This window comes from Rissa tridactyla, chromosome 2, assembly GCF_028500815.1.
Source record: "Rissa tridactyla isolate bRisTri1 chromosome 2, bRisTri1.patW.cur.20221130, whole genome shotgun sequence".
NCBI classification, from domain to species: domain Eukaryota; kingdom Metazoa; phylum Chordata; class Aves; order Charadriiformes; family Laridae; genus Rissa; species Rissa tridactyla.
In genome coordinates this window covers 36,954,628-36,973,571 of record NC_071467.1, presented here as the reverse complement: position 1 = coordinate 36,973,571, position 18,944 = coordinate 36,954,628, and the positions used below count along the sequence as shown (strand labels likewise).

The 18,944-nt window shown below is 47.1% G+C and overlaps 1 protein-coding gene across 1 annotated transcript in view; it reads right to left on the bottom strand.

The window, feature by feature from the left end:
* SLCO5A1 (solute carrier organic anion transporter family member 5A1) overlaps nucleotides 1–16,314 on the bottom strand; it is an 85,243-nt gene extending 68,929 nt beyond the window's left edge. The window contains exon 1 of the mRNA XM_054192560.1: nucleotides 15,082–16,314. Coding sequence (XP_054048535.1) covers nucleotides 15,082–16,036 — 955 coding nt within the window. The 5' untranslated portion in view covers nucleotides 16,037–16,314. The remainder of the gene's footprint in view (nucleotides 1–15,081) is intronic.
* Between the last annotated feature and the right edge of the window lie 2,630 nt (nucleotides 16,315–18,944).

Below are 18,944 nucleotides of genomic sequence, written 5' to 3'. Positions count from 1 at the left end.
GAGAAACCACCACCGGCAGCCTGTGGTTCAGCCGCTGCATGTGGTTTCCCCCAGGTGCCTGCAGGCTCCTGCCCCAGGTGCTCCTGATGCCACCCACTGCCCGTGTGCCCTGGCTGTCCCCCTCCCACCCGCTCCCCAGGATGCCTGGTTGTCCCCCTCCTTCCCACAAGGGTCGGCAGCCACCGGCAAGCTACAGGAGGGAGTGGATCTGGGATGAACCTGGCCCTGACACTGGAAGTGAGGGAGTTTTCAGAGGCAATCCACGCTGCAGTCACAAAACCCTTGAACCCAGGGCCAGGGAAGCGGCAGCAGCACACACCCATGGCCAAAGGAGAGGAGCGGTGCGGTAGAAGACCTCCCTCCATGCAGCACGCCACGCCGACACGAAAACACATCTGCTGGCTGACAAAAACTAGGGAACAGCCTTCAGGGAAAAGGGTCTCCAGATCCAACTCAAGTTAACACTCACCCTTATTTTTTGCATTACATTAACAGCATATCAATGCTATTAAGGGTATCCAGAAGCCTGTAATACAGAATGCAACTCCTTATGCTCATCTACCAGACCTGTAAGCTATTACCATAGCACTAACAACATTCACCTGGGGAGTCCCAGATGATTAAGGAAACCAAGTACTATACACTTAAAAATCCACCAAAATAGCAAAACCAAATGTTTCTGTTCAGCTTTTTTCTTGAGACATAAATAATCATTAAACATTGTGACTCTAATCCAGTACTTTTGATTTATTCCTTGGAGGAGTATACAGTACCTTGATATGTATCTCTTGGACCATACAGTGATGTGCAATACTTTAATTACACAATACCTGCAAAATCTGAATATATGTAGAAACAGACAATCAGTGCGATACAACAATATATTAAATGCAATTTGACAGGGAAGTTTGCTCCCAAAATGGAACAATAAAGCTGTTTGCACAGATAACCATCGGTAGAAGAGGTGACATAGGGTTACCTAAACACAGGCAATCTCTAAACAAAACTGAAAAGTCTGCGGATGGCCCCTTACAGTTATCCAAATTGTCTGTGATTACAAGTACAACTCAAACTGGATTATACTAGTGCTCCTGCACAAAGAGTAAATCATCACAGAGATCGTCCTCTTATTAATGTGCACTGCTGAAACCCGTCAGGGAAACATTTACAAAATGTCAAAACAGGTAAACCTGAAGCCACAGAGCTGATATTCTCAGTGGGAGCAAATGGAAAAATTCACACTCTCCAGCCTACTGGAGTCTAAATATGTCTTGAGCAACACACTGGATGAAAACAGGAGGGAGAGGAGTTACACAGACAGTGGTCTTCAAACAGGGACATTACACGTATTTCCCACCTAAGAAAGAAGGGAAGCTGAATAACAGGAATTGGAAATAAAAGAGCAAAAATGCATCTCAAAATATCAAGCTATGCAAATAAGTACACACTGATGGCTAAACATTTTTCCAACAGAAGTACTCCTGCTATCAAACTCAGACTAATAAAAATGAAACCGGTGCCCAAACTGCTTTCACAATGGAAAAGAAACTCTGTTTTATTTTTCCCTAATTGGTTTGGTGACTTGAGAAATGTTTAATAAACAACATGCATTTTCATTATTTCAGATTACTTAAATAAATTTGGTACAAATATCCCAAGAGGACTTATTATCTGATTAAAAATTAAAAAGCTTTACAGACCGGATCCCACTCCCATCCAATATCAGGCGTACCTCATTATCTTCAGGGGGAATATGAATGTGCCTATAGTTAGCTGTGATTTATTAACTTTTCTGCAAAGCTTTTCTCAATCTAACGTTCATTAGATGCCAGACTTGGGAACCACAAGACCAAGGCAGCAGTAACCTATCATGACTCTGGCCTCCATAAGCACAAAAGCATTAGTATTAATTAAATGCCTCCAGACCTTCCTTTCTGCTGTGACTGCGCTTGCTGCAGAGCTAATTGCTTCTCTGCTCCAGCACACGCTTCTCGTGCCTGCCCTGCTGCACAGCAGCCAACTTCATGTTTTCTAAATGGGATGAACAGCCTGCAGATTGTAACTCCGATTGCTGCACATCTTTTCAGGGTGCCTCGTAAGACAGTGGAAACGTTTCATGCGGACCAAGTGACCCTACAGTTGTTCTTCAACTGAATTTTTCATGTTAGGAAATGAGCTGAATTATAAAACTCAAAATCTCAGTGGCCTTTTTAAAGCAAGTGCATCGATTAGGAAGATGAATAGAAAAGTCTTGATTGCAGCTGACATTACGGTTGTGCAACATTAACATTTCCAGCTGAAGAGAAGGACTTAGTTCATATAAAGGTTAAGAAGTACTAAAGAATCTAGGAGATACAAATGACAAATATGTTTATCAAAAAAACAGCTCTGAACCGACAGCACTGACTTGTGCTCTATTATTACTTGCTTCACAATCCCACGTAAGAGGATTACAGTCTATTTTGGCACTACGTATAACAAGAGTATACAGCACATCACCAAGGGGTTGTACGAAGAGGCTGCCTCGTATCATCACACCCACACATATATTCTTCGAGGCAAATCCCCCACATCAGAAAACCACCAGCTGTCAGTTCCCTGAGCTCCACACCATTTTATTACTCAAGAAAACGGGGAAAAGCAAAAAAGTCAACAAGTCTTTTGCTTTTAATTTAACAGGAATGCAATATAGCCTACATTAAGGGCAGAATTGTATTATTTTTCAGTCCTCTGCATACAAAAATAACCATGCTGCTCCTCACACTCCATATCCTGATTCAAAAGAAAAGCAGCAGACAGCAATCCTAAGAGCATCCAGGGACTCTCTAACACAGTCACAAGGGTTACGCTAGTGTCTCTTCTAATGCTACACTACTAATTCTTCTAATGTGTCCAGACAGGCCATGTAAACTGGGATTAATCCAGCACTAGAAGAGTTGCTTAGCCCAGCAGTTGTACTTTGGAGAAACCTTAATGCTTAGACCACAAACTAACTGATATGAGCATCTTATTAAACTAGACAAGGGAAATTCACTACATTCCTAATACACTACACCAGTTTCTTCCTGTCAGGCACAATTCAAACAAAAAGCAGCTGGCTCATAGTGTAGGATGCCTATCTGCTAATATAAACCTCATGGCTATCAAACTCTTCTACCACAACCATTCAGCAGTCCTCTCACTGTCCGTACCAGTTACATCTTCCTCTCCTACAGGAAAGTGGTCAACCTTGACCCAACAGTTAGCAAAAGATTCTAGTATGCCAACTTGGGCAAACAATGGGATGTCATTTCTCACACACGCTGCAACTATGACATTTGATAGATCCCTTCTTCCGTCTTTGTAATACTCAAGATATGCATGAATATACAGTACAACTCTAAGAATTAAAACATGGGGGCTTCCTGAAAGCATCACACTGCATCAGACCCACAGTAAGCTCTTCTTTTTGTAGGATTTAAATTTGGAGTGTGGGGATGCAGGGGAGGATAAAGAGGGGAATAAGGATGAAGGGAAGTTTATTACAGATCTATCTGATCATAAACAGCTCATTTTTACCTTATCCGAATACTTAAAATATTACTACTTACCCAAAGGAGTAATAGCTGCTCTAACAACATCAGTGTAGGAACTCTTAAAATTATATTACTTCATATATTCCTCTATTTTTCTCTGATAAATTGAATCTCATATTCTTACTGTAGGCTGAGAAGGGATATACGTACCCAAGGCTTCTAACTCACCAGATTTAAAAGCTTTTTTCAACTCCTTTCCCCTTTAGCTAGGCAATCAGTTTTACCTCATTTCTCATAGACGGCTGATCTTCTTTTAATTATCACAAATCCATGGGTGCAGTAGCCTTACCCACTCTTTTTATTTTGCCTTTCAAGGTGAAATACCTCCCTACTATGCTGTCTCTGCCCTACTTGATTCCAAGTGTTCAAAGCTGGATCTTATAGAGTTTACAGGTTATGAGCTGGAGCTCCAGCTTTGGACACTTATAACCCATAAACTCAATAAGCGCAAAAAATGTCCTAATCAAACCAAAAATCAATTGCTAGCAAATACCAAGTAAGGCAAGGAGCAAAGATAATGAAGAAAGGTTATAGCATAGGCCCAGGCACAGAGGTACTCCAAAATGCGAAGAGTACTCTTTTAGAAGCGCTCATCTTCCTTCTCCCAGAGCTTTTGGAAAAGCCATGGGAGTAAACATACGGATATCATTGCCTACTTTGCTTCTGCAGCCAAAGGAATTCACACTGCCTAGCTATATCTTTGGCATTATGATCACTGTCCCAGTAAATTATTTAGTCACTGAGGTCAATGAATATACAGAGCTTCCACATACCAAGAGAGTGCATTTGCTATTTAGGAACTATAATTTAGTGTACAGCTCTTCCTTCAAGCATCAATTCAGTCCTTAGCTCTTCCTTTGAAAAATTATTTACGGTATGGCATTACACTACAGTGATGCAGTGCTGAGTTACAGCCTTTTTACTCTCTTTGTACAAGGGGACCTCCAGGTGTGGTAACAAACACCTACTTGTTTCAGACAACCCCAAAACCCCACTTCCTGCCCTCAGTCATGCTATTAGCACAAGAAACGCAGTTTTCTGAAATTCCTCTTTTAGGCCAATTATATAAGTTAGCAGATAAATGCCTGAATTTGTGTGCATCAGCACTACCATACTGCAGACTCAAAAGCTCATGTGTTATCTGTATTCCTCCATGACTATAAAATTTCCCTAGGGATCTCCTCACTATTTCTGTCACTAGACAGCTGTATTAAATCAAGTTGATATAAATTGCCCATCATGTTTACAGAAATTACAGACTCTAATATTTTGTAGCGGTCTTCTGTGAATTTTTTACTTTTTTAAATGGGAGGGTTATTACTGAAGCTAATTCACTCCAGAAGGTCTTCACTCACTTGGATGAAGTAACAAATGGAAATGTAAATTCAGATTAAAAATCACAAAGTGGCAAACTATTTTGTTATTATTTTTTAAACTCCAGCTACTGAAATGGCAGGGTTCAATGAACGGCGTGGAGAGGCATGTTGGGCAAAAGCGGGAGATGCTGAGCTGCGGGCCAAAAAAAGCGTAGGCAGAAACAAAGCTGCTCTGTTTTCTCCATCTCAAAGACTCCCAGGACTTGCCAGGGGCTTTCCTGGACTCCACAGACACTTACAGCAGCACCTTCAGCCCTTCCCATGAACTCCATCTGGAATCGGCCCCAGGACTCCTCTTCTGGCTCTGCCCCCCACCACCTCGGAGCGCACCAAAGAGGCACTGCCGGTCCCACGCCACTGGCACTAAACCTCCCCTTCTCCTTCACCTTTTCTGGTTTCTCTTCAGCTGAAAAGTCCCACCTATCAGCATCCTCAGGGGATTTTGCTCATGAATTTCACATGGTTTTGACCTGCGAGCCTATATGGGCTCATTTTTTTGGGGCCTTTGGTGGAAAAGGTAGTGTTTTCAGTTGTCTTACACGTAGCAAAATCTACTGAGTCAACAGTTCAGCTGAATACAGCAATTTCTCTTTAAGTACAGGGAAAGCTTAACACCCAGCAACATCAGATAATATCTTACAGACTATTTTCTTTAGATATTTTTAGATGCAAATGGGGCTTGCTTAACACATTTTGTTTGCCTAATTACAGGTTAGCAGCCACCACAGCAGTGCTCACAACTATTTCACTATCTACTTTGGTTTATCTACAAAAACACTTTTCTTAAAATGACTTCTGGGGAGGTCGGGTATTTAGATTTTAATCTAACCAGGGACTGAAAAAAAGGAGAAGTGGGATCTAAGGTGTCATTGGGAGTGCTTGACTTCAGGAGCCCGCTGGCACCTTTGAGGGCCCACATGACACCCGAAGGAAAGCACTGTGAACAAATCTGTGACAAACACTGGGGTAAACCACAACTTGAGCATGAAACAGCAAATACCATGCCCTGGCTAGCAAAGCATCTATGAGAAGATACGCTCAGCTAATACAGGGATTATCTCAAATATTCTGACTCTAGAGGATAGCTTAATTAATCCATAAAGGAAAGGATACAACCACAGGAGAATCCATCCAGGATCTACTTTTTATCACTCAGAAGAAGCTGATTGAAAACAGACAGATAAATATGGAAAGTAGTTGCTAATTTACAAAAGCTTACTAAATTCAAACAACCGAAGAGCTGGTGGATGGTTTCACAGCAGCACTGTATTTTAAGAAAATCAATGCTGAGACACTCTTGAGGCTTTCATTCTAATCCTGTAAACACCAAGGGTAAAAGGCACAGAGGATAACAGTCAGATTGAGGTCCTACTGTGCAAGGTGCAAGGCAAAGAAAGTGTTAATGTACATACATGCAAGGAAAAAAATGGGAGCAACCAAAAAATATCCCAGCAAGATAATGAAAAGAAAGCAAGCTGCTTAAAAAGAACCTGTACTGAAACTGGAATAGAAAATCAAAGAGGAACAGCACAGGAACATACAATTAGCGAACACGCAGAACTGTTTTGCAAGTTCTTCAAATGATACAATTCACATTTATTTTCTTCGAATAATTTTTGTAACCACTTGTTCAAATTACAAGTAAAAATATACATGTTTTTTTTTCCAACTGCGTCTCTCCTACAAATTTACCATGAAATGTAATTCATACCAGTGTACGATGTTTTTCACTGGTGCAATTTGTCTTTGCTGACAAGTGAGCTGTTTACCTACATGAGAATTAGTGGGTTTAGATTAGACTATCAGGTCTAACGGCAGCGTAAAATAGCACTTGAGTTTCTCTGTTCACGCTTCCCCACTTCTCAGGTAAGAACAAATTCCCTGTGGCAGAAAAGAAGGGAAGAGGAAAGACCCTGGTTCATTAGCTCTCCCGTTAATGCCATGCAGTGTGTCTGAATTTCTGGCCTTGTGACAGCACAACAGATGACCAAACTCCCAACTGTGCGGTGGCAAAGTAAGACACAGCCCATACTTCTCCGTGCTGCCGGACACTGACATATTCTTTCCCATCATGTTCTGGTTTTTTCTGGGCATTTGGAAGGAGTTGGGGTACAGATCTGGCTGACTCAAGTGAAATTAGCTGCACGCACACTGCAGAGTTGTCTGCTCTCATAACTTTGCTAGCTTCAGCCCATGTGCTCAGATAGTCCAACTGAGCCGTGGTAAAAGCACCACAGTGCTTGAATAAAAGCATGGATGCCAGGACTCAGAAGGCCAACACAGTTCCTAGACTCACAGAATTACAGAATGGTTTGTGTTGGAAGGGACCTTAAAGGTCAGCTAGTTCCAATGCCTTTGGCAAGGGCAGGGACACCTTCCGCTAGACCAGGCTGCTCAAAGCCTCATCCAGCCTGGCCTTGAACACTTTCGGGCATGGGGCATTGACAGCTTCCCTGGGCAACCTGTGCCAGTGCCTCACCACCCTCACAGGAAATACTTTCTTCCTAATATCTATTCTAAATCTACTCTCTTTCAGTTTAAAGCCATTACCCCTTGTCCTATCACCACAAGCCCTTATAAAAAGCCCCTTTCTGGCTTTCCTGTAGGCCACCTTTAGGTACTAGAAGGCTGCTGTGATGCCTCCCCAGAGCCTTTTCTTCTTCAGGCTGAACAACCCCAACTCTCTCAGCCCGTCTTCATAGGAGAGGTGCTCCAGCCCTCTGATCGTCTTCGTGGCCCTCCTCTGGACTCGCTCCAACAGGTCCATATCCTTCTTACATTGGGGGCTCCAGAGCTGGACACAGTACTCCAGGCGGGGTCTCACAAGAACAGAGTGGAGGGGCAGAATCACCTCCCTTGACCTGCTGTCCACGCTTCTGTTTATGCAGCCCAGGATACGGTTGGCTTTCTGGCCTGTGAGCGCACATTCCCGGGACATGTTGAGCTTCTCATCAACCACAAGTTGTTTGCTCCTTGTGCAGAGCTCTCACTTCCACAGGTTCCCCAGGGAAAACATTTCCCTCTTCCGACTGTGCCACTTCAGCGCCTTCAGATTACAGCCCGAACGATTCCCAGCATCTCCCAGAGCTGCTGAGGGGAAGTTGCAGAGGCACCCTTGGACTTGGAGCTGAGATTTTGACAGTTCTTCCAACAATTCACACAAAGGCAGGCGATGGGTTTGCGCTGCCCTCAGAGTCCACGTGGCACCGTCCCATCCATCAGCAACGCGAAGCAGAGCTAACATTTACTTTGACCCCTACAGTCAACAGAGGCAACAACTGCCAGAGGGGACTAGCTGAAGTATGTGCCATTTTTGCATGGTAACTCCACAACTGTTTTCAGAAGAAATGGGAAAGGCATGTAAAAACAAAAAAGGAAAACTGAGTTCATGCTTCCCAAGTAACAAGGGGTTTAAAATGCTATCAGGGTGAAAAAGACTTAAAATGGGATTAAAAAGAGAGTGCGAGACTGAAGAGTCTGATTTGATTGAGTTACTTTTCTGCTCTTTTAATATCCACGCATGAAATCCATCCACCTACTTTAAAAATGAGAATTTTTAGATCCTGGCCTTCAGGATGAAACAGCAGGTTGAGCCTCATTTCTACCATTGCCCATGTTCCTTGTACAGCCAAGACAGAAACCTAGGTATCTTTGAATGATGGTAGGGAGAAATCCGGTCTCCTCTCTTTTGACTGCATAAGCACTTTCACAGCAATTAAGTCCTCCCAGGTGAGTCACCACTGAATGAAAGTTAAGGGAAAAATGCAGGAAACACAAAGCACCTCTAATCCACTTGCAACAGGAGTAGTTACAGTGACCCTTTACAAAAGAGTCACGGTATCCAGCAGAGAGCTAGAGAGCTAAAGTTTCCAGCCCTGGGGTAATCAGACACTAGGTCCCAAGCCTTCAGTTCCTGGGAGAAGGTACAAACAAGCTGCTACTTAAAGGCCACTTTCACATCTAAGTTTCCAAGTTTCTCCGGGGACCGCAGCAGGTTCAGACACTTGTCTGCCCAAACCAGCCCTGCAGCAGAGCTGGCCAGAGAAGAAAGGAGCTGATCTCCGAGAAAACACCATTCCCAAGCTCCAGCAGGTGAAAAGGGCACTGTCAGGCTCAGAAACAAAACGCTGAGCATTTTGACAAATGCTAAGCAAGGAACACAACCAGGCCTGAGACTTCAGTGCATTTCAGACCCCTGGACCCAACCCAGTTTTTCTCCTTTCATATAAAAGTAAAGAGACAAACAGGGAAGTACGTGCCTAAGTCTCTTCTTGCTCCTAAGAAGGGCAAAGCACATTTTGCCAGTAACTTCATGCCATGCTTTGTCAATCCAACTGCTTGTGAACAATGACACAGCTCATGGCAAGGACACTGCAGGAGAGATGCAGGAAGCATCCCTAAGGGACGTGACACTGGCAGGGCAAGTGAAGGTGTATCACTCACAACATTAAACCCCTCGGGCAGAAAACTTCAGAGGAAAGGCTGCCCCCACCTTTCATTGAACTCACTGTATGCTCACACTGCTTACACAGACACTAAACCCCACCTTCTCTAAATGCCTAAAGAAATTATATATAGGATAACAATACAAAAAAAAATTATCAGTCCACCTTTGGAGCAGGAGACAAAGTGGAGAAGAAAAGTAAAATCTATCTTTCTATTTCCTCAGTTATAGGAACGGATAATAAACCTGCATAGCACTACTTTAAGTAATTATTAGGAACTGTGCCTGCTGCCTGATCAGCGTTTTAACAAAAAAAGATGTTACAGAAATGCCAGAGAAGCACAATACTGAACCCTCTGTGTGCTAAATCATCTGTGTGGGAAAACAGCATAATCCACAGGCACAAACAGACCCGCAGTCACTTCACCTGCATCCCAAAATGCTCCCTATGCCCAGCCGAGGGCACAGCGCAGCTCTGCCCAGCTGGGTGTGCAAACAAAGCAACGACAAGTCTGCACAAAAAGGATTTTGCTGATGGGCCAAGTCTTAGTGTTAGCCTATGGATAAACCAAGACGTGGCTTTCACTCAGATAAACTAAAATCCTGTATTTGAGGAATAAGCTCAGCACGCTGCTCTTTTACAAGGGAAATACAGCAAGCAGTAAAAAATGCTGGTGAACAGCATTGCCAGTTTCAGCTTCAATGCCCTTTTGCTTCAATTTTTGATTCATAAAATCCTCCCTCCTCACAGGCATGTTGTAAAAATAAATGTACTGTGTGTGTAGGGTTTACTAAGTATAGGGATCAATGCTGAGAAAACCCTATAGGAACTAGCCTTTTCGGGTACCAAGTATCAGGAAGCGTATTCAATGTAAACCACAAGTGATCATCGACTGAATGATGACAATAAAATGAAATGCTGGTCAGCCGTTTTGCTGCTTCCAGACAGTCCCTCCTGTTCCAGCCTTGGAAAACCTCAGTGATCTTGCAGTGTCCGTACAGAGGACCTGATGCCCTTGGCAGGCTCCAGCTCCTGTCCTCCGGTGGCATCCATAATCCCAGAAGGGGCCAGACCAAGACAAATCAATCCCAGCGGCACAAAAATCCTGTGCTTCCCGTGCCAACATCCAGGCACCGGCGCATTACGGAGACACAGTTCATTCAGCAGCTGCACTGTGCCTCAGGACCCAGGCAGGGGCGGTGGGTTCCTGATGGAGTATGTGAAACTACTCCTTCTGCCCTCTCCTTCCAGGTGGGACATGGATATAGGGGTAGATTTAACTAGAAATACAGTAAATACAATCTACATACATACAGGTTTGGGGGAATTATGTAAAAGACATGAGGGGTACACAGAGCATCCAGCTGTAAAACACTGGTAAGAAGGTGATTTCCAAGCAGAATATAGTCACAGTGAAATGGTTTACCTAATGCTAGGAACAGCAACCCACAAATGATCCTCATGAAAACAAAGCTAGAGTCCAAAACATTTCTGAAACTAGTCTAAATATTTATTCTTTTTCCAGGTTAGGAAAGGATTTTCTTCCCTGGCTCTCAAGGCATTATCTGCACCAACCCATTTACACAGGTTTATCCAATTTTTCAGCTTTTATGTCATAAAAGCTTTATCTTTGTGTTTTGTAATTACGATTTGTTCCCAAAACTATGGAGAGTCTCCATGAAATTAAACTGGCTTAGACCCTTTTCTCATATCATATCCTGACCAGCCTATATCATTCTGGAAACTGAAACAAACTATCCTTAGCACAATTACTAATTAATCCACTATCCATTTTTGGGGTGTACTGGTTGAAAGCCATTCCTGAATGCTCAAATACTCTCATTAATGTAATATTTCTGTAAAACCTAACGTTGACTTTCTATGCATGAATTTTCAATGCAAATTCCTTTTTTTATTATAATAAACACTTGCTAAAGAAGAAAAATAGTTAAAAAGTATTCCGGCATTGTAATTGCACTAATAAAACGTCCCTTTCAAATTGCCACACTGAAGAAAACTGCTTTTAAAATTCCTGATACAATTACGAGGTAAATTCACATTCAAGGCAAATTACTGGATCCCTACCAAAAAAAAAAAGTTTCGAAAAAGCACAAAACATGCTGTAAGTGCTAGAATTTTACAAGTAGCAGAAACACCACCAACAGTACAAAACAAGGCTCACGAAGTCCAATTCAACTCCAACTTAAATGGCAATTAATTCAAATAATTAATTAATTAAAAGGAGAACCTGCACACGTCGGGCAGCTGACAACAGACATGCTACAGTACAGCTGAGCACAGAAGGAAGAGACTTTAGGAGCTGACAAAGACAACTTAGTGATTGCCCAGTTTTTACAGAAAGCGTGCAACTTCCATTTTGGATTATCTGTGATTAAGGGAGCTGGTTCTTATATTTCCTAGGCACCTGTTACAATCACGACTTGTTTCCAAGCCTGATGTCATACATTTTCTCAAAGTTAGCATCAGGGCATCAAAGTACCACCAGGTTTAAGGGGCAGGAGGACCCGGAGGTGGCACTGCCTTCATGAGGAAGAAACATCCCACACAAGAGTGAGCTCTCACATCGCTATGCCAGCGGCCCAAATACACGTCCCCGCTTGGCACCTTTGTCCTCCTAAAAATGACATACCACCTTGTAAACTGGCGCCGTGCCACCCTGACAGATGGACTTAAGTGTAGGCAGCCAAGAGACTATGTATAAGCATCAAATATGTTTTTTGAGAGCAGGACTTCCAGCCAGGAATGTTAAAACAGCTGTCCACATTGAGCTCGCATGCCTACACTTAAGAGGATATGCTATTGCCACTCAAGCCCTGAGCTGGATTAACTTGGAAAATAAATAAAATAGCTTCCACAGCCACATAAGGTGAGTTTTTGCAGAATCAGGATTAGCAATACTCAGGGGGGCTTTACTGACCTACGATTAGTGGGCACACTGGCGGGGCTGAAGAGCTCTTCAGTTCTGCAGCTCGGTGGAACTTTTACCATGTGCATGATTGTAAACAAACTAACACATCTTTATATTAATGTTACTTTTCTTTGGGGAAAAAAAAAAAAAACCAACATAGAATGCAATCGCAGCATGATTACAATCACACACATTAGCAACCTTCCACTTAGTGTTAGAGGATACTTTGTTTTTTAATTAACTGTCCTTGCTCAGATACATGTATCTGTGTGACTGGGATCTGTTTCACTGGGCTTTCCTCTCTTTTCAAAACTTCAGCTCCCAGGCCCCACTCCAAGACTTTTTGTTAGCTCATGGCTACACGCATGCATACCTTTTACATTTTGACATCATTTGCATAGCTTGCCCTAGTAATAAAATCCCACTGCCTTGAGAAACAGGCATTGCATAACGCAAGATGTGCGGTGGCTGGCCTGCGGAGCCATGCCCTGGCCACCTCTATCCCGTCCCTGTGCCCGGCTGAGCTGCCTGCTCCCCACAAACTGCTCTCCTCGAGGACATGAAACATTCCAAACCACTGAGAAGCTAAAAAAAAAACCCCATGTTTGTTCACATCAATGTGCCAAACAATGTTGGGTTTTTTTTCACAGAACTCAGGTTTTATCCCGCCCCTCAAAAAGTCACTGGCCTAAGTCTAAATAAAGTGAGGTAAATATTCAAACCTGAACAAGTTAAAAGTTTCCTCAGAATTTCAGACTATTTAAAAAAGATAATACCAAGATTTCCAATGGCAAGCAACATTGCTTCCAGCCCTGAGTAGCTTAAAGACTGAAAGGAGGTGATGGTACATTTCACTCGATGTTTGAACATGCTTTGTGTTCATTTTAATTCTTCTCCCTGTGGACACAATCAGACCACAGACATACATTTTTCATGTACGCTGTAGCTGGGTACCTCGTCTTCACCTCCTCAGTCACTACATAGGAACTTCAGCTCTACGAGGGTACTGCCGGTATAGATCAAAGCTGACTTAGTGCCTGGCGACAGGGTCACACACAGTCTTCCAACAGCTGCTAGTGTCTTTTACCTTTGTTAACTTTAAGGATGATCTTTGCTGCAATTAAAAGTTACCTGAGTCACTTAATTACAATTTCCTGTGGTAGAAGCGCTTCGGTGGCAGGCATCGTTTCTCCTGCAGAGCGAGGATTTCCGACCACCGACCTCCTCCTTCCTCCTCTCCCAGCGTTCAACTCTTTTACCCTTCATTCCTCCCCTACAGCCTTTCCATGTCCCTTTTTTCCACATTTTTGAGGACTGTTTGCAAAAGTTTTGGTCCGTTCTCTGCTGCTCCAAACTACAGTTACTAACCTCAGCAACAAGATTCTTTGCTTTTTCATACTGCCAATAAAGTTGTTTCCGGGTTAATCTAAATTTCCATACCACTTAACCTTTCTCAGAGGGGAGGAAGAGCAGGAAAACACTTTGTCAACTATTTCATCAGGCAGATTAGCAATGCTGTGAAAACAACAGAAAAAAACCCCGCAGATAATACCTCTGCCTCCTTCCAAAAACCAACAGTGCCTCAGGCTTTCTCAAGACACCGCACTTAGACTGCGCATGGCTTTAAAACGGTTCAGGGAACAGCCAAATTGCTGAAGAACAGGTCAAAAGGAATAAAAATACTGATCCGGATCACTACTTCTGCTTAATAAAGTAATTACACACACACCCTGAGTGTATTCCTTTTGTGCACGTCTATTTTACATGGAATGATTATCTCCACGGTTATCGTAAAGCCAAAGTAAATTGAACTGCAAATGGTAATGCTGAGCATCCAAAATCCCTTGGCAGCTCCCTCAGCCCCGTAAGTGCCTCTCCTTATTGGAAAAGAATTTGAAGGAGTACATGAGGCTCATTTCTTACAGAACCACGTAAGATACTAATGCAAATTCAGAGAATAGTCAAGTCTTCTTACACATTACACAATCAAAAACGTATGGTGTTCGTTACCATGTTCAAACTCCCAAAAAGTTTAGCACTCAGTTATCTGAGAAATCCCCTTCTCCCATCCTAAGAATGACTATCAGGAAGACCTGTCTGTACCTGCTGAAAGCCAGGTGCCAGATCGGACTTTGATTTTGTTGAATCCCTTGAGCTCCTGTAACCGAGCTCTTAACCCTGAAGGTTTTACTTGCTGTTTTATCAACCTTTTTTTTAACTCTTTCTGAGTTGCCGGATAATTTATAAATGCCAGCCAAAAAGTCATTGCTAGTTAAAGATAAAGGAATGCTGGAAAAGTAAAATAAAGCATGCCAAAATCTCTCAAAGTGCTTATAAAACATTAACATTATAGATAGAGACTCTAGGCTAAAGGGATGATGCAGAGCTTCTGTATTAGCAAAAAAGTAACTTGAAGGGGCACGGCAAACTTTTAACATTGCTTTCTGAAAAAGTCACCGGTTAATGCCAAATGCTGAAAAGCGTCAGAGAAGCCGACCTTCTCTGCTGCCCCGTTCCCCATGCAGGAGGGTGTGAGTGCAGCTGCTTTTACAGACACTACCTGTCACAGCTCTTCACCACTCTGCAAAACATTTTAAAACAGGAAAGCACGGCAACTTTACTTCAAAAGTTCACTTCAGAAGGAAAATTTAGCACAGATGTCGTGCAGAAGGAACAGGGCAGAAGTAGCTGTAACAGGTCCCTCAGCGAGACCTGGGGTTCAGCCTTCAAAGCACCCTGGTACTTAGATGCCTTACCTAGGTAAAGCGAGGCGTTTTCTTTCTTGACATTGTCATCTAGGTAGGTTGGTCCCAAGGTATAGATGGGTGTCGAGCCCATGCCAATGAGGATTTGGGCACAAATGAATAAAGCTACATAGAGAGAGTGGTCGTTTCCACCAGAGTCCTTGACACAGGCCGGCGAGTCCCACTGCTCTTTGGCGGTGCCATTGCCAGTCACGCACAAGCCCTCGTTACTGACGGAGGAGTTCAATTCCTGGATCTGGTACGGCGGAGAGATGAAATGAGGTAAGGAGAAGAGCGCAGCCCCCAGGGCGATGAAAAACCCCCCTACGGCCAGCCAGAGCGGCCTCCGTCCGCGCCCCCCGAAGTAGCTGATGAAGACCACCACCACCAGGCTCCCGATGTCGAAGCAGCTGACCAGCAGCCCCGACTCCGAGCTCTTGAGGCTGTATCTCCGCTCGATGGTGGTGATGACGCTGCTCAGGTAGCCGGAGACCATGAGGGACTGGATGAAGGTCAGGAAGCACATGCATACCAAGAAGAAGCGGGAGTCAGCCAGCACGGCCCGCAGGCACGCTCTGCCCGGGGGGCCCGCCAGCAGCAGCGGTGGCGGCGGCGGCGGCGGCGGCGGCGGGGGACCGGGGGACACCCCTCGGCCGGGCGCCGCCGGCTGGCCGCGCTCCGTCCTGCCGGCGGCGGCGCTGGGGGACCGAGCAGCCCCGCCAGCGGCGGCGGCTCCCCCGCCCCGTCCGTCCCCGGCAGCCGGTCCCGCGGCGGGGCTCGGCGGGGCACCGCCGCCGCCCCCCCCGGCCGCCAGGGGGGAGCCGAGCGCGGCCCCGCGGCCCCGCGGCACCGCCCCGCCGAGCGCGGGCAGGCTGCGGCACCGCGGCGCCTCCGCCCGGCCCCCCCCGGCCGCCGCCGGCCGCTCCGCCCCGGGGCGCCGCTGCGGCGGGGTCCCCGCAGAGGCCATGCTGGGTCCGGCCGCCGCCTCAGTGCAGCCCGGCCGGCTCCATCGCCGCCGTGCGTCGAGCGCGCTGAGGGGCCCGGCGGGAGCGCAGCATACCGGGGAGGGGAGGAGGGAGGGGAGGGGGGTGGCCCTAGCCGCGGCCGCCGGCCGCCCCGCTGCACGTGTCAGCCAAAGTCCTTTGTGGCTCCATCCTCCCTCCGTCTCGCTCAAGGGGCCGCCCGCCCGCCGGGGCGTCCCCGCTGCCCGGCGGCTCCTGCTCCCCGCCGCCGCCGCCGCCGCATGCCCGCGGCGCCGCGCTCAGCAGCCACCCGCTGGGGCCCCGCCGCCGGCCCGGCCGCCGCGGGGGAGCGCCGCCCGCCGCCGCTCCGCCGCCCGCATCCTCCTCTTCTCTCCGCGCCGCCGACGCCGGTGACAAGAGCTCCGGGAGCGGGGGAAGGTTCGCTGCCGATCTGCGGGGCGGAGAGCAAGCGCGGGAGGTCAGCGGCGCCGGCCCCTGCGCCCCCCCCTCCCCGCCGCCCCGGCTTCTGCCCGCCCGACCCCGGGGTCTGCCGTGAGCCCTTGAGCTCCGGGGAGCGCCCGCCGCCCCACGGCCCCAGTGACCGCGTCCTTGGGGACAGCAGACGGATTTACATAAGAGCGGGGACGGACATACACGTCCGTGGGCCCCGGCCAGAGCGCGACCCTTTTACTTGGCGCCGGGTGCGACAGCCAAAGGTCGCCGTGCCAAGCCTTTTATTTTCCAGCCTAAAAATAAACACGCTGAAATAAATACCCCGCTACAACTCGGCGGCCCGTGGAACGGCAGCGGGCGGAGGAGAGGGGAACAAAGACGACGCCGGGGCGGGGGGGGCGGGTAGCGGCGGCGGGCACCCCGGCAGCCGGCACCCCGGGGCCGATCTCGCCGCCCCAGCTGGCCCGTCTGCTGTCCCCCGTGGCCCGCGGACACGCGTGGCCGCCGAGCGCCGAGCGATGCCCGGCCCTGCCTACCCCGGCAGCGAAACACGCGTTTTGCCTCCCTTTGTCCGCTTTTGTCTCCTCGGTGCGGCCGCGCAGAGGGGCGGGCGGGGGAGGTAGCGGCAGCCCCGGCAACCGCGCCCCGGCGGCGGCTCGGCTCTCCCCCCACCCCCGGAGCGTGGGCAGCGGGCAGGGCGGGGGAGCCGGCGGGGCGCACCGGGCTCCCTCCTTGCTGGCCGCCGCGGGGAAGAAAGACGGGGCTACTCACCGAGCCTGCGGCGCGGGGGGGCGGCCGAGCCGGCGAGCCAGCCGGGCCCTGCGCCCCCGCCCCGCCTGTCACCCAACGCCAGGTCCCCCTCGGCCGCCTCCGCCTCCCCGGGCGGCTCGGCCGAGCGCAGGCGCGCCCGTCGCCGCCCGCCGCCGGGTCCGGGGCGCCGCCGGGGCGGGCGATGCCGGCCGGTAACTCGCGTCCCCCTCCGACCTCCCCTCGCCGCCGGGCAGGGAGCTGCTCCGGGGCCCCCGCGACCCGCACCGCCAGGGCAGAACCATAAAACAATAAGTTCCATCCCCTGGCAAGAGTTCGCGGAGGGTGAGCCGGGCGGCTGTGCGAGGGGCCGGCAAAAAGCCTTTGTTTTCCTCCCCCCTGGAGCTGCAGCTTCGCGGCCGTGGGTGAGAAAAGTCAGCGGACACCCCCCTGCCCCGCCAAGAGTCGGCACGGTTGCCCGTCAGCCCCGAGGCTGCATTTAGGATGCTCCGTGGTGTGATGTGTTGTGGGAAAGGTAATGAAACATTCGGAAGACGAAATCTCAATTTCAGCATCTGCTGAAAAGTGAAAGGAAAGAACAAAGAGATTTATTATTTTCATTATTTAATTTTAATTTTTTTTTTTTTTAGGAAAATAGAAAGCCAGGCCACCTGATGATCCACTTTATCCAGGCTCTTGTCTCCAATGTGAGCCACCTCCAGAAGTGTGAAACACACACAAAACCTGGGAAAAGTAGTTTGGAGTTTACTCCTCATGGAGCTTCCTCCTAATCCCCTTCTCTCAGTTTGTGTAGTGTCTTGAGCTGCACTGGTTTGTTTTCCTCTCAAGCCTCTGTTTTTAAATCTCTAGTACTAAAGTAAGCCTAGATAGTCCTGCAAATTATTACATTTGTTATGGTTTGATAGAGTGTGAACTGATCCGGTGTTCCTCTTTTTGCCCTAAGTTTTACCATGCCAAGGAATATACAAAAGAGGTATAATATCCTATACGTTTCTGAATAGCTAGTGCTTTTCTGGCAGGACAGAGGGTTTATGTTTGATTTCTTTCCCCTCCTTTAAAAAAAAATAAGTGTTTAAGACTGACTCACCACTTTTGTTTACTTATTTATAATCTTGATCGATAAGATAGTTTCACAGGATACCATATTCAATTTTTATCAAGCTTGTGCTTGATACCTCTTTGTGCTTGCTTAGCACTCAAACAGATCAATCTCAACACAGCCAAAACAATACTTTTTTTTCCCCTAGGTTTCCACCAGATTTCTCCTGTCGATAAGGTACTCAAAGTTCTGTGGTTAGCTAGGCCTGTAATTTTAGTATTTTTTTGATTCAGGTAGGTAGGTTTTCAAGGATTCTTGAGAAACTCATCTCGATGATTCTTTATTTCTACATAAGGTCCCTAACATGTTTTTTTCTACCCCATCATCCCACAGCTTTTTGCTGCAGCTCCTCTCATTCCTCTTCCACTCTCAGCCCCTCGTGGCCGCAGCTTCCTTCTCACTGGCTTTGGCACTCAGCTCAGCCCTCAGTAAGCTGAGGTGGCAGGAAACCAACCCAAGGGAAAGAAACATTTTTTTACTGGTTTTATGAGCTGGATCACTTCAGCAAGGATGGGAGCACAAGAACTTGTGAAAAAAAAAAAAAAGGGAAGGAAGAGGGGAAGTCCATGGGGAAAGAGGAAGAGACCATAGCC